Here is a 20222-nt window from a genome sequence, read left to right on the forward strand (position 1 = left end):
ACCAATAATTTCTCCTTAAAACCTTGTTTAAACCTGAACGCAGCCTCGCACTGTGTTTGTTCCACATTCGCCCCCGCCCGCCGGGCTCCTCCCTCCCCTTGCGTCCGCTCCGGGGGTCACAGCGCGCGTCCTGGGCGCATCGGAGTGCGCGGCCCGGGTCCCCAAGGGCGCGGGGCTCCGCCGACTGGGCGGGCCGGGGGGCGGCCGCAGTGACCCCGGGGCGGGTGCCGACACCGCCTCCGCGGCCGCCGATAGGTCCCACCCCACCTCGGCGACCTGCGGGCCGGGGGCGGGGAGAGGCGGCGCAGAGGCCGCGCGCACCGCGGGCGCCGCTCGGGAGGGAGGCCGGGGAAGCTCGGGCCGCTCCGGGGGCCCGAGCGCGGGATGTGGGCGCCGGGCGGCCCGCAGGGGCCCACGGGCTGGGACCGCCGCCGGGTGGGCGCCAGGCTGCGCGCGGCGCTGGCGGGGCTGCACGAGCTGCAGGGGCTGCGCGCCCGGCAGCAGGCGCGCGTGCGGGGCGCCCTGGCCATGCAGCCCCCGCCCGGGCCCGCCGCGCCCCGCGGCCCCCGCGCCCAGGAGCTGCGGCTGGAGGCGGCGCTGGCGGCGCTGCAGGAGCAGCTGGTAAGGGGTGCGCGGGGGGCGGGCGGCGGCTGCGGGGTCGCGGGGACAGGTTCTCCGGCCGCGGGGGCGGGCGGGAGACGGAGGAGCTGCCCGATCGATTGAGGGTCCCTTCGGCGATTTCAAAGGACGCGATTTGGTCCCAAAGGAGAGGACGCAGAGGCCCGAGGCGCAGGGCTGAGGATCCGAGTCCTGAAAGCCGCCCGGCCCTGCACTCCCGCGCCTGGCCGCGCTTCCAGGCGCCGGGCTCTGCCTACTTCCCCGCGCAGACTTCGAGGACGTAACCCCTGATTGTTGGGGGTTCCAGGCTGTGCTGATAAGAACGCTTTCGTTCGGTTTTCCCCGGTGGGGGCTACTTGGGGTCCTGGTACTGTATTCCGGGCGGCAGCTTCCGCACCGCTGCGTGGGTTCACCGACAGCAGGGCCAGCCTGCAAAGCGCACCCCAGGTTGTCCCCAGTGACGCTGGGGTCTTGTCGGGGTATCAAGGTTTGGGGGAGAGCATGTGTGTGATGAGGGGCTCTCCAACTTTAAATTGTAACCTGACCTATGAGAAGAGGTGTGTCCTGTGCGCGGAGGTGGAACCGGCCCCTAGGATTGCTCCCCACTGCGCCTTCTCAGCCTGCTGGTGCTGCTCTGAATGCGGGTCCTTTTTGTCATTAAAGACACTCCCCAGATGATGATTGCGATTGTTAATCCCCGTGGGGTTTCATTTCATGTATTGGGGGCGATTCAAGAGAGGTTCGCAGTTCTGCAGTATGTTTTACAGGAAAAATGGAAAGGCTATGTAGCAAGATGTCTATTTGATAGAATCGACTCTCTTACTCCAAGTGGCATTTCGTTTAAATGAGACATTAACTCTGCCCTGTTGAGAAGTTGCAAAGCAGCCTGGAGGGAGCTGTAGCATTGCTATCTGCTTAGGGCAGGCCTGTGAATGATTTGTTAACTGCTTCTGGATTAGTGGATCAGGAAGCGGAGGCTTGAGATGCCTCCCAGGACCCTGCTATCTTCCCACATTGGGGGGGGGGGGCTGCTACCTGGGCAGCCACCCCCCTTCGTGTGATTCACCACCTGCCACCCTGAGGGAAGGAGCTAGTTACTGAGTGGAACCTTCACAGCTTCTTATCAAGTCATAGCCGAGGCTTAGCTGGCTAGCGTGTGCTGGGTGCACCCAGGCACATCCTACCTTTCGCAGGAGCCTGGGGAAGCTCACAAAAGCCTGCACAGATGCAGGCCGGGCGGGGCGGGGCGGGGCGGGGCGGGCTCTGCAGTGCTGCTCTGAGTGGCTCTGTCCAGGGAGCTGGAGTGTAGGTGACGATTAACTTGGCTTCAGTAATATACAAATCAGACTTGTGACGACTCAGCCTCTAATTACACGTAGCCTTTTAGGAGAGAAGATCAAACAGGTTTTTTTTTGTTTTTATTTTTTTTTTTAATGTGGGGACCAGAAGAAACACGCACACTTTGTCTTGAAACTTTGTTCTTGCAACAGATGATGTGATCAAAAGAGAAGAACAATGGAATATGTGTGACATCAGCCCGGCAGTTAACACGTTCACATTTTTCTTGCAGGGAAAAAATTAGGAGTGGTCCTGGCTCCAAGAGGAAGAGTGCAGTCTAACCTTCCTCTCCAGCTCAGGGGCTCGTTTCACTGACTCCCCGCTGACCCGGGGCCCCTCCCACGCCCACCCCGGGTCCACCTGGGTGGAAGGGTCGCCATTCAGGTGTGAGGACAGGAAGAATTTTATCGGGCCCTGGGCAGCCTTATCCCACAGACGTCCCCAAGTGAGAATGAGTTTGAACCTTTGGGGATTGAAAGTGCAGTCTGGAGAACAGCAGTGTCCATCACAGTAACACTTATCAGAACGGCAGCACCTTTTCAACCGCTGCGTCTAAAGTTACAAAAAGTAAGGTACCTGTCGCAGGTACTTTGTGAGTCTCTGTCGAATAAATAAGCGAGCAGCTTGGATGGCTCTAACAAAGGGGAAAATGCTTTCTGTATTTACTGTCTCGGCAGTCTAGATTTCTAAGCTAATTAAAGCCCCACAGCGACCTCTGACCCCTGCAGCCCTTACCAGTGAGGCCGTTCCTGGGCTCACCTCTCTGCGTCTTCCTGGGAGATAGGTCATCTCCGGAGAAGTGGCTGCCATTCCCATTTTTACTAGGGCTACATCCCAGAACGACGACGTGGAAAGACCAGGCTGCCCCAGAGCCTGGAAGCCCCGTCTCCCGCCAGGAGGGCCCCCCCCCCCCACTGGGAAGTGGGGGAAGGCTCTCTCTGGGGACCTGCTGGGAAAGGGATCCTGGGGACTCTCCCGTGGTGGCTTTGCCAGTCACGACGTGCCTTGGCCCTGAGGGGCAGCAGCTCCTCGCTGGCAGGAGCCCCGCGGGAGCTGCGGGCCTGACTCTCCAGCTGTTGTCACAGCATCTGGCCTTTTCCTTGGACCGATGGCGCTTGCTCTGGGAACGCTCAAGGTCACGGGTGGGAAGGGAGCCGCAGGTGCAAGTGCTTGTTATATCCCTGAGGCCAACCGGTGACCCGGCCCCTCGACGGACTCTTCAAGCGAGGTGGTAACGTTCCCCCCCTGCAGGGCGCGGGCGATGCCGTGGAATTCATGCAGAAGATGCTTCCTGCGCCTGTCCTCCGCTGTCCGGAGCAGAGGGGTGACTTGGAGGCGTCCCTGCGTCTGACCTCAGGGCGCTTTTCCTTTTCATCCTCTGTGTCTGCCCTAAAGCCTGGGGAAAGCTGGGAAGCTGAGTTGGAGACGAAGCGGAAGGCAAAGCGGGGGGCCCCCCCGATCACGCCTCTGGCACACAGAGGAAACCTCTGCTTCTAACGGCGTGGCCCTGGTGGACGTTCTCAGACTTTTGTCGTAAAGACACTGGTCCCTGGGAAGCTTGTCCAAACCCAGTCTCCTGGGCGTGCCCGGGAGTCTCTGTAAGCTGGTGGCGAGGAGCCCAGAGTCTGCGTGGACTCCAGGTGCTCCTGGCCCCTGGGCACCGGGCTGCACTCTCTCGCCCGGGCTGGGGGCACTCCGGCAGGACACAGAGCCCTGACCATGAGCCTGAACGCCTGCAGTGAGTGCCGGCCAGGTGGCCGTACCAGCTTGCTCGCGGCTCTGGCGGGACTTGGGCAGTGGCCCCGGTCCTGCTCGCTGGGCGCCACCGACGTTTCTGAGACGCGTTTTCTCTGCAGACGCATGTGGCTGTACGTGCTCTGGGCCCGGGCCTGCGGTGGCTTAGGCTCTTTCCTGACCACAGAAGCAACTTTGACTTGGCACAAAGCTGGAGGCCAAGGAAGCGTCAATGAAAAGCAGAGACACGGGAACCCCCAGGGAGGGCAGGAGGGTCACACAGGACCGTGTGCGCCCTGCTGCTGGCGGCCCCCGTGGTGGGGCAGCTTTGTAAACCATCCGAGCTCCCCCAGGGCCTGCAGGTTTGCAGGCGGGCTGCGCAAACAGTAATGACAAAGCTGCTATTCCAGCGCAAGCTCACTGGGGCGACTTTTTCGTGGGGAGGGGCTCGGGGCCGGAGAAAAGCATCCAAGCACGAATCCAGAGACGTCTCCTTCAGAAGGAAGAGGAGGTCGCGGTTGGGAAGCGGTCAGATCAATGGTTTTAAACACGGAAGTGTGGTCAGGGGAAGTGGATTCTCTGTCGGTTCCGTGGTCTTAGTTTTCCAACAGAAGACACGTGGTTTGAGTCAAAATCCCCTTTGTTTGACTCTCAGTGCTTTTCACCCGGATGGCGATTGGCAGGAGCGCGTCTTTGCTGCCCGCGCCCCACCCCGCGGGCCCTTTCCCTGGGTGAGCGGTCAGGTGGGAAGCCAGGCAGCGTCGGCCAGGCTGGGTGGTTCCGGGGGTACGTTTCGATTAAACCCAGCATGGTTTGGGATGCTCTGTGTACTGTCACAGGAGGCTGGCAGATTCCCCTGAGCCCCTGAATTGGGTTCTGAGGAAAGTGGCTTTGGCTGCGAGGGGCTGCTGCTCCCAGGGCGTCGGGCCCACGGGCCCCCCCGGTTTGCGTCACCTGAGAATCGGCGGTCACAGCCGCCGTGGACCCACCTCTCATGTTGCTGAAATCACTGAGGTGGTTCCTCGTTTCCCGTAGAAAAATTTGAAGGTCCAGTAATCATTTCCTTAAACAGGACGAACCTTATAATGACGTCCACTAATTATTTGCCTCCAGTTTAATGGCTGCTCGAGAAATTCAGGCAGTGGACCTTGAAATAGGCTGCAGTTTTATCTCCAGAGGAAGGAAATCGGCATTTATTAAGCACTCAGGGCTGTTTTACACACGTACGACCTACATGTGTGAATGCGTGTGAGCGTTAACCACACACATGTGTCGTATGCACATGACAGGACGTACACACACACATACGTGTGGGTAACGCTCCTAGTAGCCCATTTCACAGCTGGGGAAGCCGAGGCCTGGAGAAGCCAGCACCTTGGAGGGCAGAGCTGTGACGTGGACTCCCGGAGCCAGAAGCATCCTTGGGCAGGTGTTCCGGCCACACGGGCGCCCAGCACTTTCATCTCAGCGCCTCCCCCTCCCCCAAAGCCCCCCGAAAGCCAGAAGGGTGCAGAATACCCCCTGGGTTGTGGGGGCTGAGACTCTGTGGAAGGCGGGGACCTCTCTTCGCTCCTGGGACTTTCCCACCCCGCTGAAAAGCTGAGGGTCTGCCCTCCCCGTGTCACAGATGGGGCTGCCGTGAACGCACAGGGCGACACAGACACCTGGAAACTGACTTCCTCCACAGACGGCAAAGACCCCGTGACTCCTGCCAGAGGAGGGGTCCCCGTGCTGTTTGGGGGGGTCTTAAGTGAAGTACAGTTGATTTATAACGCGGCGTTCGTTTCACCGTGCAGCACAGTGATTCGATTCTGTGTATGTATGTATCACAGACGTGCAGAAGGTCCGTAGTTATGTGCCTATGACCTATAATAACGTATAGACTCTTTCCCAGATTCCCTTACGGCTGCCACAGACCGTCGAGTGTACACAGCTCCCCGTGCTGCACGGCAGGTCCTTGTCTCTCGCACTGCGTTGGCCCTGACGCCGCGCTCCCAGCTCTCCATTCCTCCACGTCCTCACAGAGGACAGTCTAAGGGGAAATTGCTGATAAGAAGATCTGCAGCTGGGGGGACCCGCTGGAGGCAGGAGAGTCGGTGGAGGATGGAGAGTCAGGAGAGCCGTCAGGGCGAGCTGCCTGCGCGCCGGGGAGCTGAGCCGTCTGGGCGACACAGCTTCCCGCAGAGTCTGGATTTTCAACCTCTGCGCTCAGTGGTCTTGCCTCCCTCTTCCCTTCTTAGAACCATCTGAGACACCAGGACGTCGGCCTGAAAACCCACCTGGACCAGCTGGACCAGCAGATCAGTGAGCTGCAGCTGGACGTGCGCAGAACCTCCAGCGAGGTCCCGGACACCGACAGCCGGCCCAGCTCCGGTATGGCACCTGCCGAGACCCCCGTTCACAGAGGTGTGGAGAACCTGCCTCTGCTTTCAGCCCACCAGAGAGTCAGGGGCTGCTCACAAGCCTAGGAAAGCATGTTACTGATGAATACGAAAGATGGCATCCTTTTATTTAAAGAGAGAGAGAGAGGGTGTACGCATTGTTTGAGTTGGAAAAACACTGCTTTTCATGGAAAAAAAAAAAAATCCCATGAGTTTTTCTCGCTTGTCTCTGGGCCGAGGCAGGTTCTGGTTTATGTTTTGGGTGAATCAACACGGAGGTTGTAAGGATAACTTTCATGTGACAACAAGATTTTTTTTAAGCCTGTAGGTCAATTCTGCCTAAACTCAGTAAAATTTCCTCCCTGCTGCCCTGTGTCCCCTCTGCTAAAGGTCACTTGGAGACGATCGGTCGTGCTGGCCCTTGTGGCCCGGGGTGTGCGGGCTTCTGGCCCAGACCCAGGTTCAGAGGGCAGGGGGCCACCCCGGGGGCCAGCGTTCTCCCCCAGACAGCGCTCTCTCCCCACCGTTCTCTTTTATCAGTTTGCACGATCCTGTCCTGGTCCACGCTGTCGTCCGTGCAGCAGGCCCTGGGGACGGGGGGGGGGGGGGGGACTCCCGACACGCTGTCCCCTCCCTGCCTGCTGATTCCAAGGCGCTGGGCAGCCTCGTGGGAGAGGGAGGAGGATGCCAGACTCTCGTGGGCCTGGAAGCCAGATGGGCCCCCTGCCCAGGAGAGGGATGAACGGGCAGTGGGCGTCCGTGAAGTGGGTCCCCTCACCCCTCCACGGGCAGCAACGGACAGCAAGGTCCCCGCAGCCCTCTTAGTGCAGGGCTTCCCAGGCCAGGAGAAGCCTGGGCCTGGACTGTGCTGACGCCCCTGTCCCCTGTCCAGGCTTCTACGAGCTGAGCGACGGCGGCTCCTGCTCGCTGGGCACCTCCTGTGCGTCCGTGTGCAGTGACCTTGCATCCTGCTCCCTGGGCACCTCCTGCACGTCTGTGTGCAGTGACCTCACTTCCTGCTCCCTGGGCACCTTGCTGCCCGCCACCCCCAAGGCCAGGCCTGATGCAGGGGACTGCCGGCCCCGGTCGGCCGACGAGACCACCGTGTGTGGGGTCCCCCTGCCTGCATGGGGGCCCCAGGCCAGCGAGGAGGACACAGGCCAGCTGCAGCACGAGTCCCGGCCCAGGCCGGTGTCCACAGGTAAGGAGGGCTGGGCGGTGGGGTGGCCCCATCCTGGTGGCGGTGGCCGCCCTGCTGAGCACAGGGTGGGGGGTGGGGGCGCCTGTGGTGCTGTACCACCCCCACAGGTGCTGCTCCAAATTTTCTGCAGGCTTTTTTGGGGTTTGGATGGAGGTAGGAGCCAAACGCCCACTTCTGTTCACTGTGGCAGGGCTGTTGCAATAAAAAGCATCTCTTATGTAAAATGAACGTCACTCCACAGCTTCCACCACCCTCCCTGGCTCTGCCCTGGGCCAGTGGGTGTGAGCTCCGTTCACACATGGTCTCCCATGGGCCGGGGAAGAGCCCCTCTTTCTTCAGACCCCCAAAAGGAAAGACGTCATCTCAGAACGTGTTTTAATCCTGGTCTCGCGGGGTCCCAGGGTTTTCGTTCTTGCCACACCTGTTCCGAGACCTTGTCTTGAATGGACCGTGTGGTCAGCGAAGCCCCATCTCCTGGGCGCCCTCCGCCCCATCAGGTCCAGGACTCACCTTCAAGGCTGTGGCTGGAAGGGCGTGATGGTGGGGTGTGTGCAGAGGCCACCTGCAGTCCAGGGAGGAAGAGGCGGGGTCCGTCCTGCCCACCTCCGGCCGCAGCCAGGACAGGGAAGCCACACTCAGTCCTTCCTTTCTAGACGCTTTGTTTTTCTTCTCCTTCCCAGGTGACCTTGAAAGAGTTCTGATGGCGGAGGTGGGGCTCCAGAAAGCCAGCGCCCACCCCAAGGCCGCTCCCCTCCTCTGCCACGGCATGGACCCCAAGTTCCAGTGCGACCTGGTGTCCAAGGGGGGCAGGGAGGTATACCCGTTCCCCAGCCCCCTGCACGCCGTGGCTCTGCAGAGCCCCCTCTTTGCTGTCAACAAGGAGACGTCACAGAGCGATGGCCTCTCACCCCCCAGGCAGCCCCTTCCCGGCCCCGCAGGTCCGAGCTCCATCCGGACTGGACTGGTCCTTGAGGCTGGCCCTGCCGGAGCCTATATAGACCGTCTGCTGCGACTGCGGGCCCGAAGGCCGCCCCCCCAGGAGGCACCCCCATCCCCGCAGGAGCTCAGTGGCCAGAGAGCAGACAGGGAAGCTGGCCTGGAGAAGCTGGTCTCCCCCCCAGGGAGGGCAGAGGGGAGGGGGGCGGCCCAGGGCGGGGTCGCTGGCAGGGACAGCCTCGAGCAGCCGGGCCCTGTGCCCCCCGTGGGTCCTCTGCTCCCCAGTGGCCTTGTGGAGGAGGGACCTAAGCCCTGGAGCAGCTGCCTCCACGGGGAGGCTGGTCCAGGCTGCCCCCGGCTGGGGTGTGGCCGGGCCCCCTCTGCCCGCTCCTGGGCTCAGCTGCCGGCTCTGGATGGCCGGATGGGCAAAGGCAGCCTATCGTGTGAGCGGGTGGACGGGCAGAGCCCCCCTCCGGCCCCTGGACGTTGTGTCCCCCACCACATCGTCGCCCACAGAGCAGCTCCCACAGGGCAGACAGGGGGCCCCCTCCAGACAAAGCCTGTGAGGGTCAGGAGGGAGCCCAGTGACAAGGCGCTGAGGTCTGGGAGGCCGCAACTGCAGTGGGGCGCCTTCGCAGCCCCCCGGCCGCCCTCAGAGTCTGGGGGCTGTGTCTGGAGTCCCCCCCGGGCCAGGGAGGTGCCCGGCCGGTCCTGCTCCGAGTCCAGCCTCTACCCCGTGTCCTTCTTTGTCCCCCTGCTGGTGGCCCGACGGGACGGTCACCAGGCGTCGGCCCAGGCCTTGTTCCCCCTGGACACGGCTCCCCTGGCGGCCAGCGGGGCGGCCGGGAGGAAGCCGCGCAAGTGGCCGTCCTCCGTGGAGATCTCAGCCCGGGCCCACCCAGACCCCAGCCCGGGGCCCCGCAGGCCAGTGGCCAGGAGAGGGGGCGGCCCGCGGCCCGTGTGCGCCAGGGCCCGGCCCAAGCTGCCCCGCCAGGACGCCCGCGCCAGGAGCGAGTCAGACGGCTCCGAGTGCTCGGCTGAGTGCGCGTCCCTCTTCCCCTCCACCGTCGCGGAGAGCAGCGAGGACGAGGCCAGCGACCACACGGCCAACCGTTTCGGGGACGCGGAGTCCAGCGGCAGCGACGTGGAGGGTGGCGCGCAGAGCAGCCGGGCAGCACCCCCGCGGGCCCCGGCCAGCTCCAGACCCCCGCTGCCCCCGGTGCCCAGGCTGTGCCGCGTCAAGGCCTCCAGGGCCCTGAAGAAGAAGATCCGCAGGTTCCAGCCGGCCACGCTCAAGGTCATGACCATGGTGTGAGGTGCGGCAGCCCCTGAGCCGTCCAGGCCCGGGAGAAGGAGCGACGGACAGTGGCGCACGGCGGGCACAGAGGGGCCTTTCATGCCTGGGGAGGGTCCAGCCTTACGGGGTTTGGTGTGCAGGTCCGTGTCATCTGGCCACTTGGCTTTACCTCCGAAGCCCACCCTCTGACTGGAAGGGGTTGGTGGGCAGGTCCCTGGGCACCGCCCACGGTCAGGCTGTGACCGCCACGCGGCCCCACCCCCGCCCCGGTGGAGACGGTCTGTCTGCAGAGCTGAGACCCGATGGGACCAGCCTCCCGGACACCTCTTCCTCCTCCTCCAGCCTCTTCCCAGGTCACACGCCCTGCAGCCCAGCTCCCCAGGCCTGCGCCTGGAGCCGGTGGTCACTTTCCTCCGTCCTGTGTCTGTCCCCCTCGGCTGGGCAGTCGGCGTGCCCCCAGCCTGTTGACTATTCCTCCCCAAAGGCGTTCTCCTGAAGAGGTGGCTGCAGGACTGTGCTAACGGGATCTGAGGGCCTTCACATACCCTCGACGTGAATAAGCGCCCGTCGCGCCGTCTCTTTGCAGATCCGTCTTTGCCCGCAGCCTCCCCGCCCTCCGGGCTGTGGCGGCCCATCAGGAAGCCCGGAGTCTCCCTCGCCTTGCGGACGCCCTCTCCCCCCAGGCGGCGAGGCCCACGTCACCCGAGGAGACTCTGAGCTCTTTCTGACACGTGTAAATTGAGCATAAAAGTGTTTTTGAAGAAACCCTGTTTTGGTGTTTATTTTTCAAAGGAAACTTCCCTCAACTGTTCAGAGAGGTGGGATTGTCAGGGAAGCTGCCTGCTGAGAATATCTGCCCTTTAGATCCTGACGTGGCTTTATCCTGAACTGTTCGAAGCTCTTCTATGGGCCCGGAGGTGGAAAGAAGGGGGGGGGGTCTTCCCCGGGAGCCCCCCCGGGGCCAGGACCCCTCCGTCCCACCCTGGGGCTAAGTGCACAGTTGGCAGGAACTTTTCAATGAAAACTATAAGAAAACGAGCTAAAACAGTAGCAGATTTTATACTAAATGTTAGTCACGCACCCAACAACTAGTTTCAGGATGCAGTTTAAGAGCAGTTAACGTTTTAAAAAGCGATTCACCTTCCAGAACAGAGAGCTTCAGCTTTTGGACCCGGGGCCAAGGGTCCTGAGAGTGCAGGCAGGACAGACGCCCTGAAACCTCAAACACGCAACCATATCGAAGGGCCTGGAGCTACTGAGTTTGGGCCTTCCCCTGAGTCTGTCTACGCAGAATTCCCACCTGGGCTCTACAGCACCTGCTCACCAGCAGTGGTGAGAGGGTTTTCTGAGGCTTTTTCAAAAACGGCCTTGGTATTTGGGGAAACGTCAAAGGCCACCGCTGTGGGGTTTTGGTAAAAGATGAGGTGTTTTCTTTAATGGTCTAATGCCCAACCATGGGCAGAGGGGCCGGGCACCGGTTCTGCCAGGGCCTCCAGCAGGCGAGGCTCTTGTGAAAGAGTCCGAGTCAGCGATTCCCGCCGCCCTCGGGCCTGCGGGCTCCCGTCCACGTCCACACCTGCCGCCCTGGAGGAACGGGCGCCCTCTGCTCCGCTTGACCTCATCTCGTGTCTGTGGACCTTCCCTCGGTCCAGGGCTTTGAATGCTGTCCTGCCTCCTCCGTGGTCGGGGAACCTGTCCCGTGTCAGGCTGTGTCTGGCCTGGTCACGTGGGGTCTGAGGGACGGGTGCCGTGGGTGTGGCCCCGGCTCTTCTTTCTGACAGTTTCTCCTCTCAGAACCCAGGCTCCATCGCCCCATGAGTCAGGCGCCAAAGGCGGCCAGAGGAAGACGTGTCCTGCCCAGGGGACCCGGGCCTGTCTGTGCGGCCGCGAACCAACCCAGCAAACTAACTGTGCAAACTAGTCGTGCCAACTGACCACGCCAACCTGCCCGCACACACTGCCCTGGCTCCAAACAAAGCCCAACCGTGGCCTCCGTGACAAGCTGTCAAGTCAGTCCATCTGTGTCCCCCTCTCCCCCCCACCCACTCCTCCCCCTGTGCCTTCACCTCCCTCCTTCTCTGTCTGTCTCGGTCTCTACCCAGCCTTGGAGGCCTACACACACACACACACACACACACGCACACACACACACACACCACAGACACACACACAGGCCCACAGACATACACACAGAGGCATACACACAGACACATACACACACTCACAGCCATGCATGTGCACACACACACACACAGAGAGCCCCCCCACACACAGAGGCTCACACACACACACACACACACACACTGTGGCTGCCCGGGGCCCATGCTTCTTCTCACCGCTGCTCTTGCCTTTCCTCTCGGCAGGTTTTGCTGGAAATAAATACAGCTCTAGGGCCACGACCTCCCACTCACGTGGGTCGGGGGTGCCAATTCTCCCCCCAGCTCCACCGAAGGACGCAGCCCTGGGTTCAGGGCCCGCTGGGCGGGTAGCAGGTGCGGCCTCCCTGTTTCCTCCTGTAAACCGGGTGCTGCGCCTTGGGCTTTGGCCACCGGCCGCTGACCCTGGGCTCCAGTCCGAGGAGCAGGAGGAAGGGCCGGGGGAGGGGACGGCCAGGCAGGAGGGCCCCCGAGGAGGCCACGGGCAGGGGGAGACCAGACGGGGCCTCCCGGTTGGGTGGGGGGCCAGCAAGTGTCTCCCACCTGCCCCGAGGGGGTCACCCCAGCGCCGCCAGGGCCCTTCGGGAAATTCGCACGGCACAGCAGACAAGTGGACAACAGCGGCCAGAAGCAGGCCCGGTCCGTCCGCAGCGGGATCCTGGAGCGAGAGAGAGTCCGAGGGGCCGCGGAGGCAAAGAGGGCCGTTCCGGGAAGCAGAGGGTCCGGGGAGAACGCGTGGAAACCCGGAGGGAGCGCGACCCCCAGTCACCCGCGCCCGGGTTTGTAGTCGGAGCTTTTGACCCTCGGAACAGATACGGCTGCAGCGGCTCGGAGTGAAGGGGAAACGGAGCAGGACGCGCCCCTTCGCAGAAGGTGGCCTGCGACCCGGAAGGGGGGGTCCGTTAAATGACGGGGGGGGGGCCCTTCAAGGGCATTTGCAGACGGATAAGCTATTTCCCATCCCTAAAGCCCTTCAAAAAAGTCAGTTTACTGTTTGACTTTTGAGATTCCCAGAAAGCATGTATAGCTTCCAGCATGATTGAAATACAAGTATTTCAGCTATATATATGTATATAATGTAATTATAAATGTATATCCATATATATATATATATATATATATATATGGATAAACTAGTTCTTTCTAAAGATCAAAGTCAAGTTAAGGTGAAATTAAATGTATATGAACTGGTAACACGTAAAAATTCGAAAAAAAGTGTAATTAATTCAGAGAAGATACCCCGGTTACCTTATCGAGCTACATGGTCTAACTTAAGGAAATGGAACGTTTCTTTTTTATTATGAACTGAATTGCTTGTCCCCCAGAGTCACACGTTGAAGCTCTGCCCCCAGGGGACGGTGCTGGGGGGGGGCGGTGATCAGAGAAGGTGAGGTCCTGGGGGTGGGTGCCCTTGCCGGGATGGGGAAGAGGCATGTGGGCACAGGTGGCCTCACCTACAGGCCAAGGAGAACCCCGGCTGGCACCCCGACAGCGGAATTGCTCTGGTTTCAACCACCGGGTTACGGGGCTGCTGTGCCGCACCCCGAGGCCCCTGTCCACACAGAGCAGCAGGTGGGAGAGCGAGAAGGAAAAAGCAGTGACAGGCCTGGAGGAAAGGAAACCTGTAGTATCCTTACGACCAGATCTTCCTCCCAGTCGCCCGCCTCCCCGGAGCACCCACTCGGGGGGAACGGGAAGCGGCAGGGCCCCCATGTTGGAAAGCCTTTCTAGTTGGAGAAAGCTTGCAACCAGCACAGACCAGCCAGCAGCCCCTGAGGAGGCCAGGCCCGTGCAGTGGTGTCTGTGCTGAGCGGGCAGCCAGTTCTAGTCCACCCGGGACGAGCAGAGGCCAAGAGGGGCTGGGGGCTGAGAGGGGGCGGGGGGGCAGGGAGGAGAGGGGAGTGGGCCTAGGGCAGAGCAGGTGTCTGGAGCCGGGGCAGGCGAGAGGCTGAGTGGTCCAGTGGGGAGGTCCGAGGGAGTCCAGATCCCAGCCAGTACGTGAGGTCCTTGAGATGTGGGCATGAGGGAAGACCCTCCACCAGCAGGGACAGCGCTGCTGCCCCAGGGGGTCAGCCACCACCCCCGACTACTGTCACCAGCTCCTGGCAAAGCTGGGTAGGCGGGGGATGGGAGAGTCTTCCATGGGGAAGAGGGTGCAGGTGTGATGGGGAGAGGATGGGGTTACTAGAAGGGGGGTCCTGTGAGATCTGAGGGTGCACCTGGGGTTCCTCTGGTGGCCCTGGGTGGGAAGCAAGAACAGAAAGTAGGCACGCATCAGTCACTGGCCAGGTCCGGCTGGGCTGGGCTTTGTGGCAGCCCGTCACTGTGGACGGAACCCGGGCTCCTGCAGGCCGACTCGGGGCAGGTCCCTGGGAAGCTTATCAGACGAGGGGCAGGGGTGGCTTCCTGGGCAGGTGACTGCAGGCTCAGCCCAGAGCTCCCTGGTAACAGGTGGTCTGGCCACTGCCCAGTGGACGACCAGCCTCTCAGGAGCAGGGAGAATCTGCTAGACGTGGATATGGGAAGGCCGTTCCCCGGCTGAGCCGAGATGGGTCTAGGAAGACACAGGTGGTCCTGGCCGGGTAGCAGGTGCTGGAGCCGTGGGCACGCAGCAAGACGCGGGCTCGCGGCCTTTCTGTGGCGTGGGGGCCCTCGGCCTCTTGCAGAAGGCACCCCAAGCAGCAGCGACATCGAATGCAAAGAAAACTCATGACTTCCCAACATCCTTCATTTACCCTGGGGAGAAATGAGAATTCTCCCTGAAACAAGAATGTATTCCTGTTGTTAAAAAGAACATCCCTCCCTGTGAGACCCAAGAGTTTCTAGTCAGAATTTTTCTATTCTTAATTTTTTTATTCCATTTTGGGTATTTTATTCCATTTTATTTTCATTTTTATGTTTCTTTCAGCCACAGTCTCCTGACCAAGGATAAAATCCACAGCAAACAAAGCAACAAATCCTTAACCCCCACGTTTCAACATCACCTCCTCTGTCACGTCTCCGTCTCGCGGCGCCCACCCACCCCGCGTGGGCTCCTACGCTGGATTCGCTTCCTCTTTCCAATGGGACAGACGGTACGACCCGCTCGACGGCTTTCTGAAACATGGCATGATGGCCTGGACTTTCAGATCCGGGGGCGCACCGCCCTGCCCCTCCCGGGTGACAGGTAACAGTGGCGGGCCCCCGGCTGGTGACAGGAGGGTGGTCAGTCCCTGCTGACACGGCCGCCTCCCCGAGCCCAGGCCTGTTCTGGATGCACACCCTGAGTTTGCACCCGTGCGGACAGGGATGCGTGCCGGGGAGGAGGAAGAGGAGGAGGGGAGAGGGAGGAGGCTGGAGGCTGGGGAGGGGGGGGCGTACACGGACCGTGGGGCATCCGCAGGCCTGCGCGTGGGGCGGGGGGGGGGAGGCCTTCCTTCTCCTGTCCCTCACTCGAGGGAGCCGAGAGACCATCTGCAGTGAATACGGCCACTCCATTCCCCAGTGACCTGGACACTGGGCAGCGAATGGGCTCGCGAAAAGGCTGAGTACTCAGGCGGCCCCCCAGAGGCCGGGAGAGCGGGGTCAGCCCTTGCCCGAACAGGTCCGTACCCGGGTCTGCAGCCAAGCCCCCGCTCTCCTCCTGCGATAACTTTGCAAAACCCTCTCTGAGCTGCGTCTGGAAGGCACCTGGTCCCCAGCTGGAAGGCGCACCTTCTCCTGCTGTGTAATCCGCATCTGCCCGGACCCGGGAGAGACCACGGCTTCCCCATCACAGCCCCTGCCTTCCTGCTCTCTCAGATCACGCAGCGCAGGAACCTTCCCCAGGGAAGGTTTGTGTTTGATACAGAAACTGACTCCTCCAAACCACCAGCTTCGTCTTCCTTCAGGACGCTGACAACGGCGGCTTCAGAGCACACGGATGGGGGACCCTCCTTGAAGCTGCCACACGCGCTGGTGGGTGACACATTCGGGAGGCGGTATTTGGGAGGAAGCGTCCTCGTGCTGCGCTCAGCTCACAAACCAGCACCGGTTTTGTCCGACCTGGCGGGGAGTCTGTGCTTCGGGGGAGGTATTCCCCGTGGCAAATCCAGGATGAGAATAACATTCCCAGAGCGGAATTTCATTTAAACCTTATTTCTATGTATTGATTTGCTCTCAATTTTTTTTGTTTGTGTGTTTGTCAAACTTCAAACTGTTCGAAGCTGGAATATTTAGGATCCGGAGTCGAGCAGATCCACGGATTGTGTTTGTATTTAAAACTCTTAGTTAGGGGCTCTCCAATGCCCACCTGAAGAAGCCTGCAGATGCTTAGAAAGACCCCAAAAGACCCAGAGAAGAAACTGAACGGCTCTGCACGTGCACCTCCGTCACGAACCACAGGAGGCTGTGGAAACCCAAACCAGCCACCGGATTGGCAGGGACGCCTGAGACGGGATTAGACGTCCATTTAATAGGAACGTGGTTCCTTTCCGTGTATTTTCGGGAAAGCCGTTTAATCAGAGGATCCTTAGGAGCCTGGAGCCGAGAGGATGTCCACGCCCTTTGTTAAGAGAGCTGTTAACTAACTCGGATTTACAGCGTGGTTGGCCAGGGCTGAGGTTTATTATCCGCTGTTGATGTTTAACAAGCATCACCGTTAACGTTTGCTTAGCCCTGTCTGCAAATTGCTTCCCCCGAGTCTCCCGCTGACCCTCCGGACAGCGCTGTGAGATGGGCATCTTCCCACCAACGCGGCGTCTGGAAGCGGTGGGACTGCAGATGTGACGCCCTGGTCGTGAGGATTCAAAGCTGCTGTCTCACTGAGGTCAGGCTCACAGCCGCCTCGACGCCCGCCTGGCCCGTCTGTAGCTGCCACCGTCCTGCAGCAATTTCCGCCACTGGCGTTTTGAACAGAAGGCTCTGGCTCCCCTCAAGCAGCCGAGGCCTTCACGCTGCCCAGCTGACCAGGCCCAGACTGACCTGTCCCCTCTGATGACGGGATTAGGCTGCGCCATAGCAGGGCCTGGGGCATCGTTCTGCCTTGTCTGTGGGAGCAGGTCTCCCTGTGGACATAACCACATCTCTGCAAACTGGCTGCAGCCATTGGAACTGCTCCCTCGGACTCTGGAGCTTTAAGCAGCTCATCTGATGTCCTACAGACCTAGAGGTTGGGGGTCGTCCGTGGGTCTCACGGGCTAATCCAGGGTGGGCAGGGCTGCTTCCCCCAGGGAGGCTCCCAGGCAGGGTCCGCTCCCCATCCTTCTCCCGCGTCCAGAGCCACCCGTGTCCCTCGGCTCGCAGCCCCTTCTCTGTCCACAGCCCCCTTCCCGCTAAGCCCTTCCCGCCCTGCATCTCCGGGCTCCTCTCGCGGCCCCTTGTCCACTTATAAGGACCCCTCACCTGGACGCACCTCCATGACCAGAATCGTCCCATCTCAGGTCCGACCAGCAAACTGCATCCCCGTTGCCATGTGAGCTGACAGACGTACAGGTTCTGGACACTGGGACACGGTCACCTTTGGAGGTCATCCTCCTGCCAGCCACGAGGTGACACTTTCTGCCACCAGCACAGCCCACGACCCCCGATCTTCCCACTTCTTGCCAAGGTTTGGACTCATCAGACTAACTGTCCAGGTCTGATGGCTATGAATGGTTTTGATTCTCATTTCTGTTCACAGATGAGCTTGGACCTCTTTTCGTATTTTTCCTGGACTTCGTGTTTCTTTCGTGGGCTGCCCTGCATGTCCCTTTGTCCCATTTCATTTCCCCAGTTTTTGTCATTGACGGGTAGGAGCTTTATGGTTTGGGGCCTGGTTCTCGGTCACTGACAAGACACGGGTGTGGCAAATATGCCCCCCCGGCTGAGCAGAGGCTCTTTAACCCTGGCTTGGGGTGTTTTTGCAGATCCCAAGCTTTTATGTCAGCGTAGACAAACATACGGATCGTTTCATTTATGGTTTGTGGGTTTTTTTAAATCTTATTCAGAGGATTCTTCTTTCTTGTGGTGTTATACTTATTAAAAGTTTAAAATCTCTGCCTTAGCATGTACGTCTCTGGTCCATTGCCGTGTGTGTGGTTCTAGTTCCGCATCTGTCTTCCCGGGGTGGCGTCACCCCGTCATGGACAAGCCCCGTCTTCACGCAACCTGTCTTCAGCTCCGACCCTGAGGACCTGCTCGGCACATGCGGGAAGTCTTCCCGGGTCTCCGTGCTGCCCCCGCTCACGCCTCCGGCCCCCCAGGACCGGAAATGAAGCCTCCAGCTGTCAGTCAGTCCCGACACCTGCTGCCCGGTCGTTACCCCGCGGTCCCTCCGCAGCGCGGACGTGGGTCTTGGGCCTCTGCCCTTGAGTGGGAATCAGCGTTACCTCGTCGAGCTCCGCGAGGCTTCTCTGCTGGATTTCAGTGGAATTGCATCGAAGCACACGGATTAATCAGGAGGGCACTGCCGTCCTTACGAGGGGCTACCGCTTAGTCTATGGTACGTCTCTCAGTGTTTTTCAATGTCCTCCTTCGGGTTCTGCCCTTTCTGTTGCATTTATCCCCTGGTGCCTTTTTTTGTGCTACGGATGAATTCGGAGTTTTATGTTATATCCTATCATTACTGAATGCTGCGTGTGCACACGTGTTTGTCTTTTATTCAGCAGACTTCCTGAGCTCTGTCGTTAGGTTTTTTTGGGGGGGTGTTTTTTTTTTTGTTTTTAATCTTTTTTTCTTTTTAGGGCCGCTCCTGCGGCATATGGAGGTTCCCGGGCTAGGGGTTTAATCAGAGCTGTAGCTGCCGGCCTCCACCACAGTCACAGCAACACCAGATCCAAGCCGTGTCTGCTACCTACACCAGAGCTCACGGCAACACCCGATCCTCAACCCACCGAGCAAGGCCAGGAATTGAACCTGCAACCTCATGGTTCCTCGTCGGATTCATTAGCCACTGTGCCACGACGGGAATGCCTGTCATCAGTTTTCAGTGCTTTCCTGGGGCTCCTCAGGAGTGCCCTCTGGGTTGGACACAAGCCAGCCAAACCCATCGACATGTTGGTTTGCCCCCGAAACATAACACCCTGCTTTCCTACCCAGGTTCTGAAGCAAAAATGAGTCAAAATCCAAGCAGCCAGCGGTGGTACTATCAGCTCTCCTTGAGAAAAGGCTCTTAGAGACTCCTGGTACCGACCCCAGTCAGGGGACTCCCCCCGTGCTCAGAGCACGGCCGCTCCCTGGCATGAGGGCCTCGTCACGTCGGGAGCCTGGGGCTCAGGTCCCTGGGCCTGGCCTCTCAGAGCAAGGGTGGGGGGGTGTGTGCCAGGAGGCCACAGCCAGGCTGCCGCTCAGCTCGAGGGCCTCGTGGGAAAGAAAAACGCAGGCCCTGCTCAGTGCCATGGCCCCTCCAGCTTGTCAGCATGTGCAGCGGCATTTAATATCATTCTATGTTCAGAAAAATTAAAATGCCAACTCGGAGTTCCCGTCACGGCTCAGCAGAAACGAATCTGACTAGCAGCCGTGAGGACGCAGGTTCCATCCCTGGCCTTGCTCCATGGGTTGAGGATCCAGGGAGCTGTGGTGTAGGTCGCAGACGTGGCTTGGACCTGGTGTTGCTGTGGTGTAGACTGTCGACTACAGCTCTGATTAGACCCCTAGCCTGGGAACTTGCAGGTGCCACAGGTGTGACCCTAAAAACACACACACACACACACACACACACACACAAAGCCAACTCACTAGCGTGCACGTGACCATTCATGTTCACACTGCAAACTCCAGCATCAGAGGTGATCTAAGACTAGCAATGGGGCCGGCACTTAACTGAAATGACAGTTTATTCTCTAGTGCACCCCGGTGTGCGTGCCCCTGGCCCCTCCCGGGAGCCCTGGCGAGTGAGGTGAGACCCCAGGGAAATGGAGCCGGGCGCCCTCCTCCCCTCCCCGCCCCCCCGCATCGTTTTCAGTAAAGGCAGAGAAGTACCAGGGCACAGAAACAAATTCACAGATTTCAAAACCAATCTTAGGGCCCCCTTAGCGGAAATGGGGGGGAGAAGAGGGAGGGTGGGAATAACGCGCACACCCCCACTGTGTAAAATGGATGATTAACGAGAACCGGCTGTAGCGCTGGGGACGCCCGCTCAATAGTCTGTAGTCACCTGCGTGGGAGACAAGCACAGGCGCACGTGTGTGTGCGGCCGGTCCCTCGGGGCCCACCGGATACTGACACAACATTGTCAGTCAGCCGCCCTCCAAGAAAACTAAGCTGACATAAATGAATAGGTCACAATGCCGTACACCTGGGGGGGAAAGATGTGTTTCTCGGGACACGGGGCCTGTCGCAGGAGAGGGCGGCGGGGGCTGCCGGCACCCCCGGGTGCAGGGTGTTACCTTCAACTCCCGCCATCGAGGGCCCCCAAGTGCCAGCTCTGCGTCCCCCAGCTGGACACGGGGTGAGACAAGAGGATGAAAAAGGGGCGCTGGCAGATGGAACCCCCCGTGCAGGGAGGCGGGCTCTGGGGAGTGAGCTGGGGAGAGAAGGGCGGAAGAGAGAGGGGGCCCTTCCCTGACTCCTCGGAGCCTCGGGTTTTCTATTTATCTTTCTTTTTTCTTTTCTTTTTTTTTAAG

General features: G+C 60.2%; 1 protein-coding gene across 1 annotated transcript; it reads left to right on the top strand.

The window, feature by feature from the left end:
- Positions 1–384: 384 nt before the first annotated feature.
- On the top strand, positions 385–10270 carry DACT2 (dishevelled binding antagonist of beta catenin 2). Its single transcript, XM_047769724.1, has 4 exons — positions 385–621; positions 5931–6063; positions 6964–7272; positions 7953–10270. The coding sequence occupies exons 1-4, from the start codon at positions 385–387 to the stop codon at positions 9521–9523; spliced, it is 2250 nt and encodes a 749-aa protein (XP_047625680.1). The 3' UTR covers positions 9524–10270.
- Positions 10271–20222: the final 9952 nt, after the last annotated feature.

This window comes from Phacochoerus africanus, chromosome 2, assembly GCF_016906955.1.
Source record: "Phacochoerus africanus isolate WHEZ1 chromosome 2, ROS_Pafr_v1, whole genome shotgun sequence".
In the NCBI taxonomy this organism is placed as follows: Eukaryota; Metazoa; Chordata; class Mammalia; order Artiodactyla; family Suidae; genus Phacochoerus; species Phacochoerus africanus.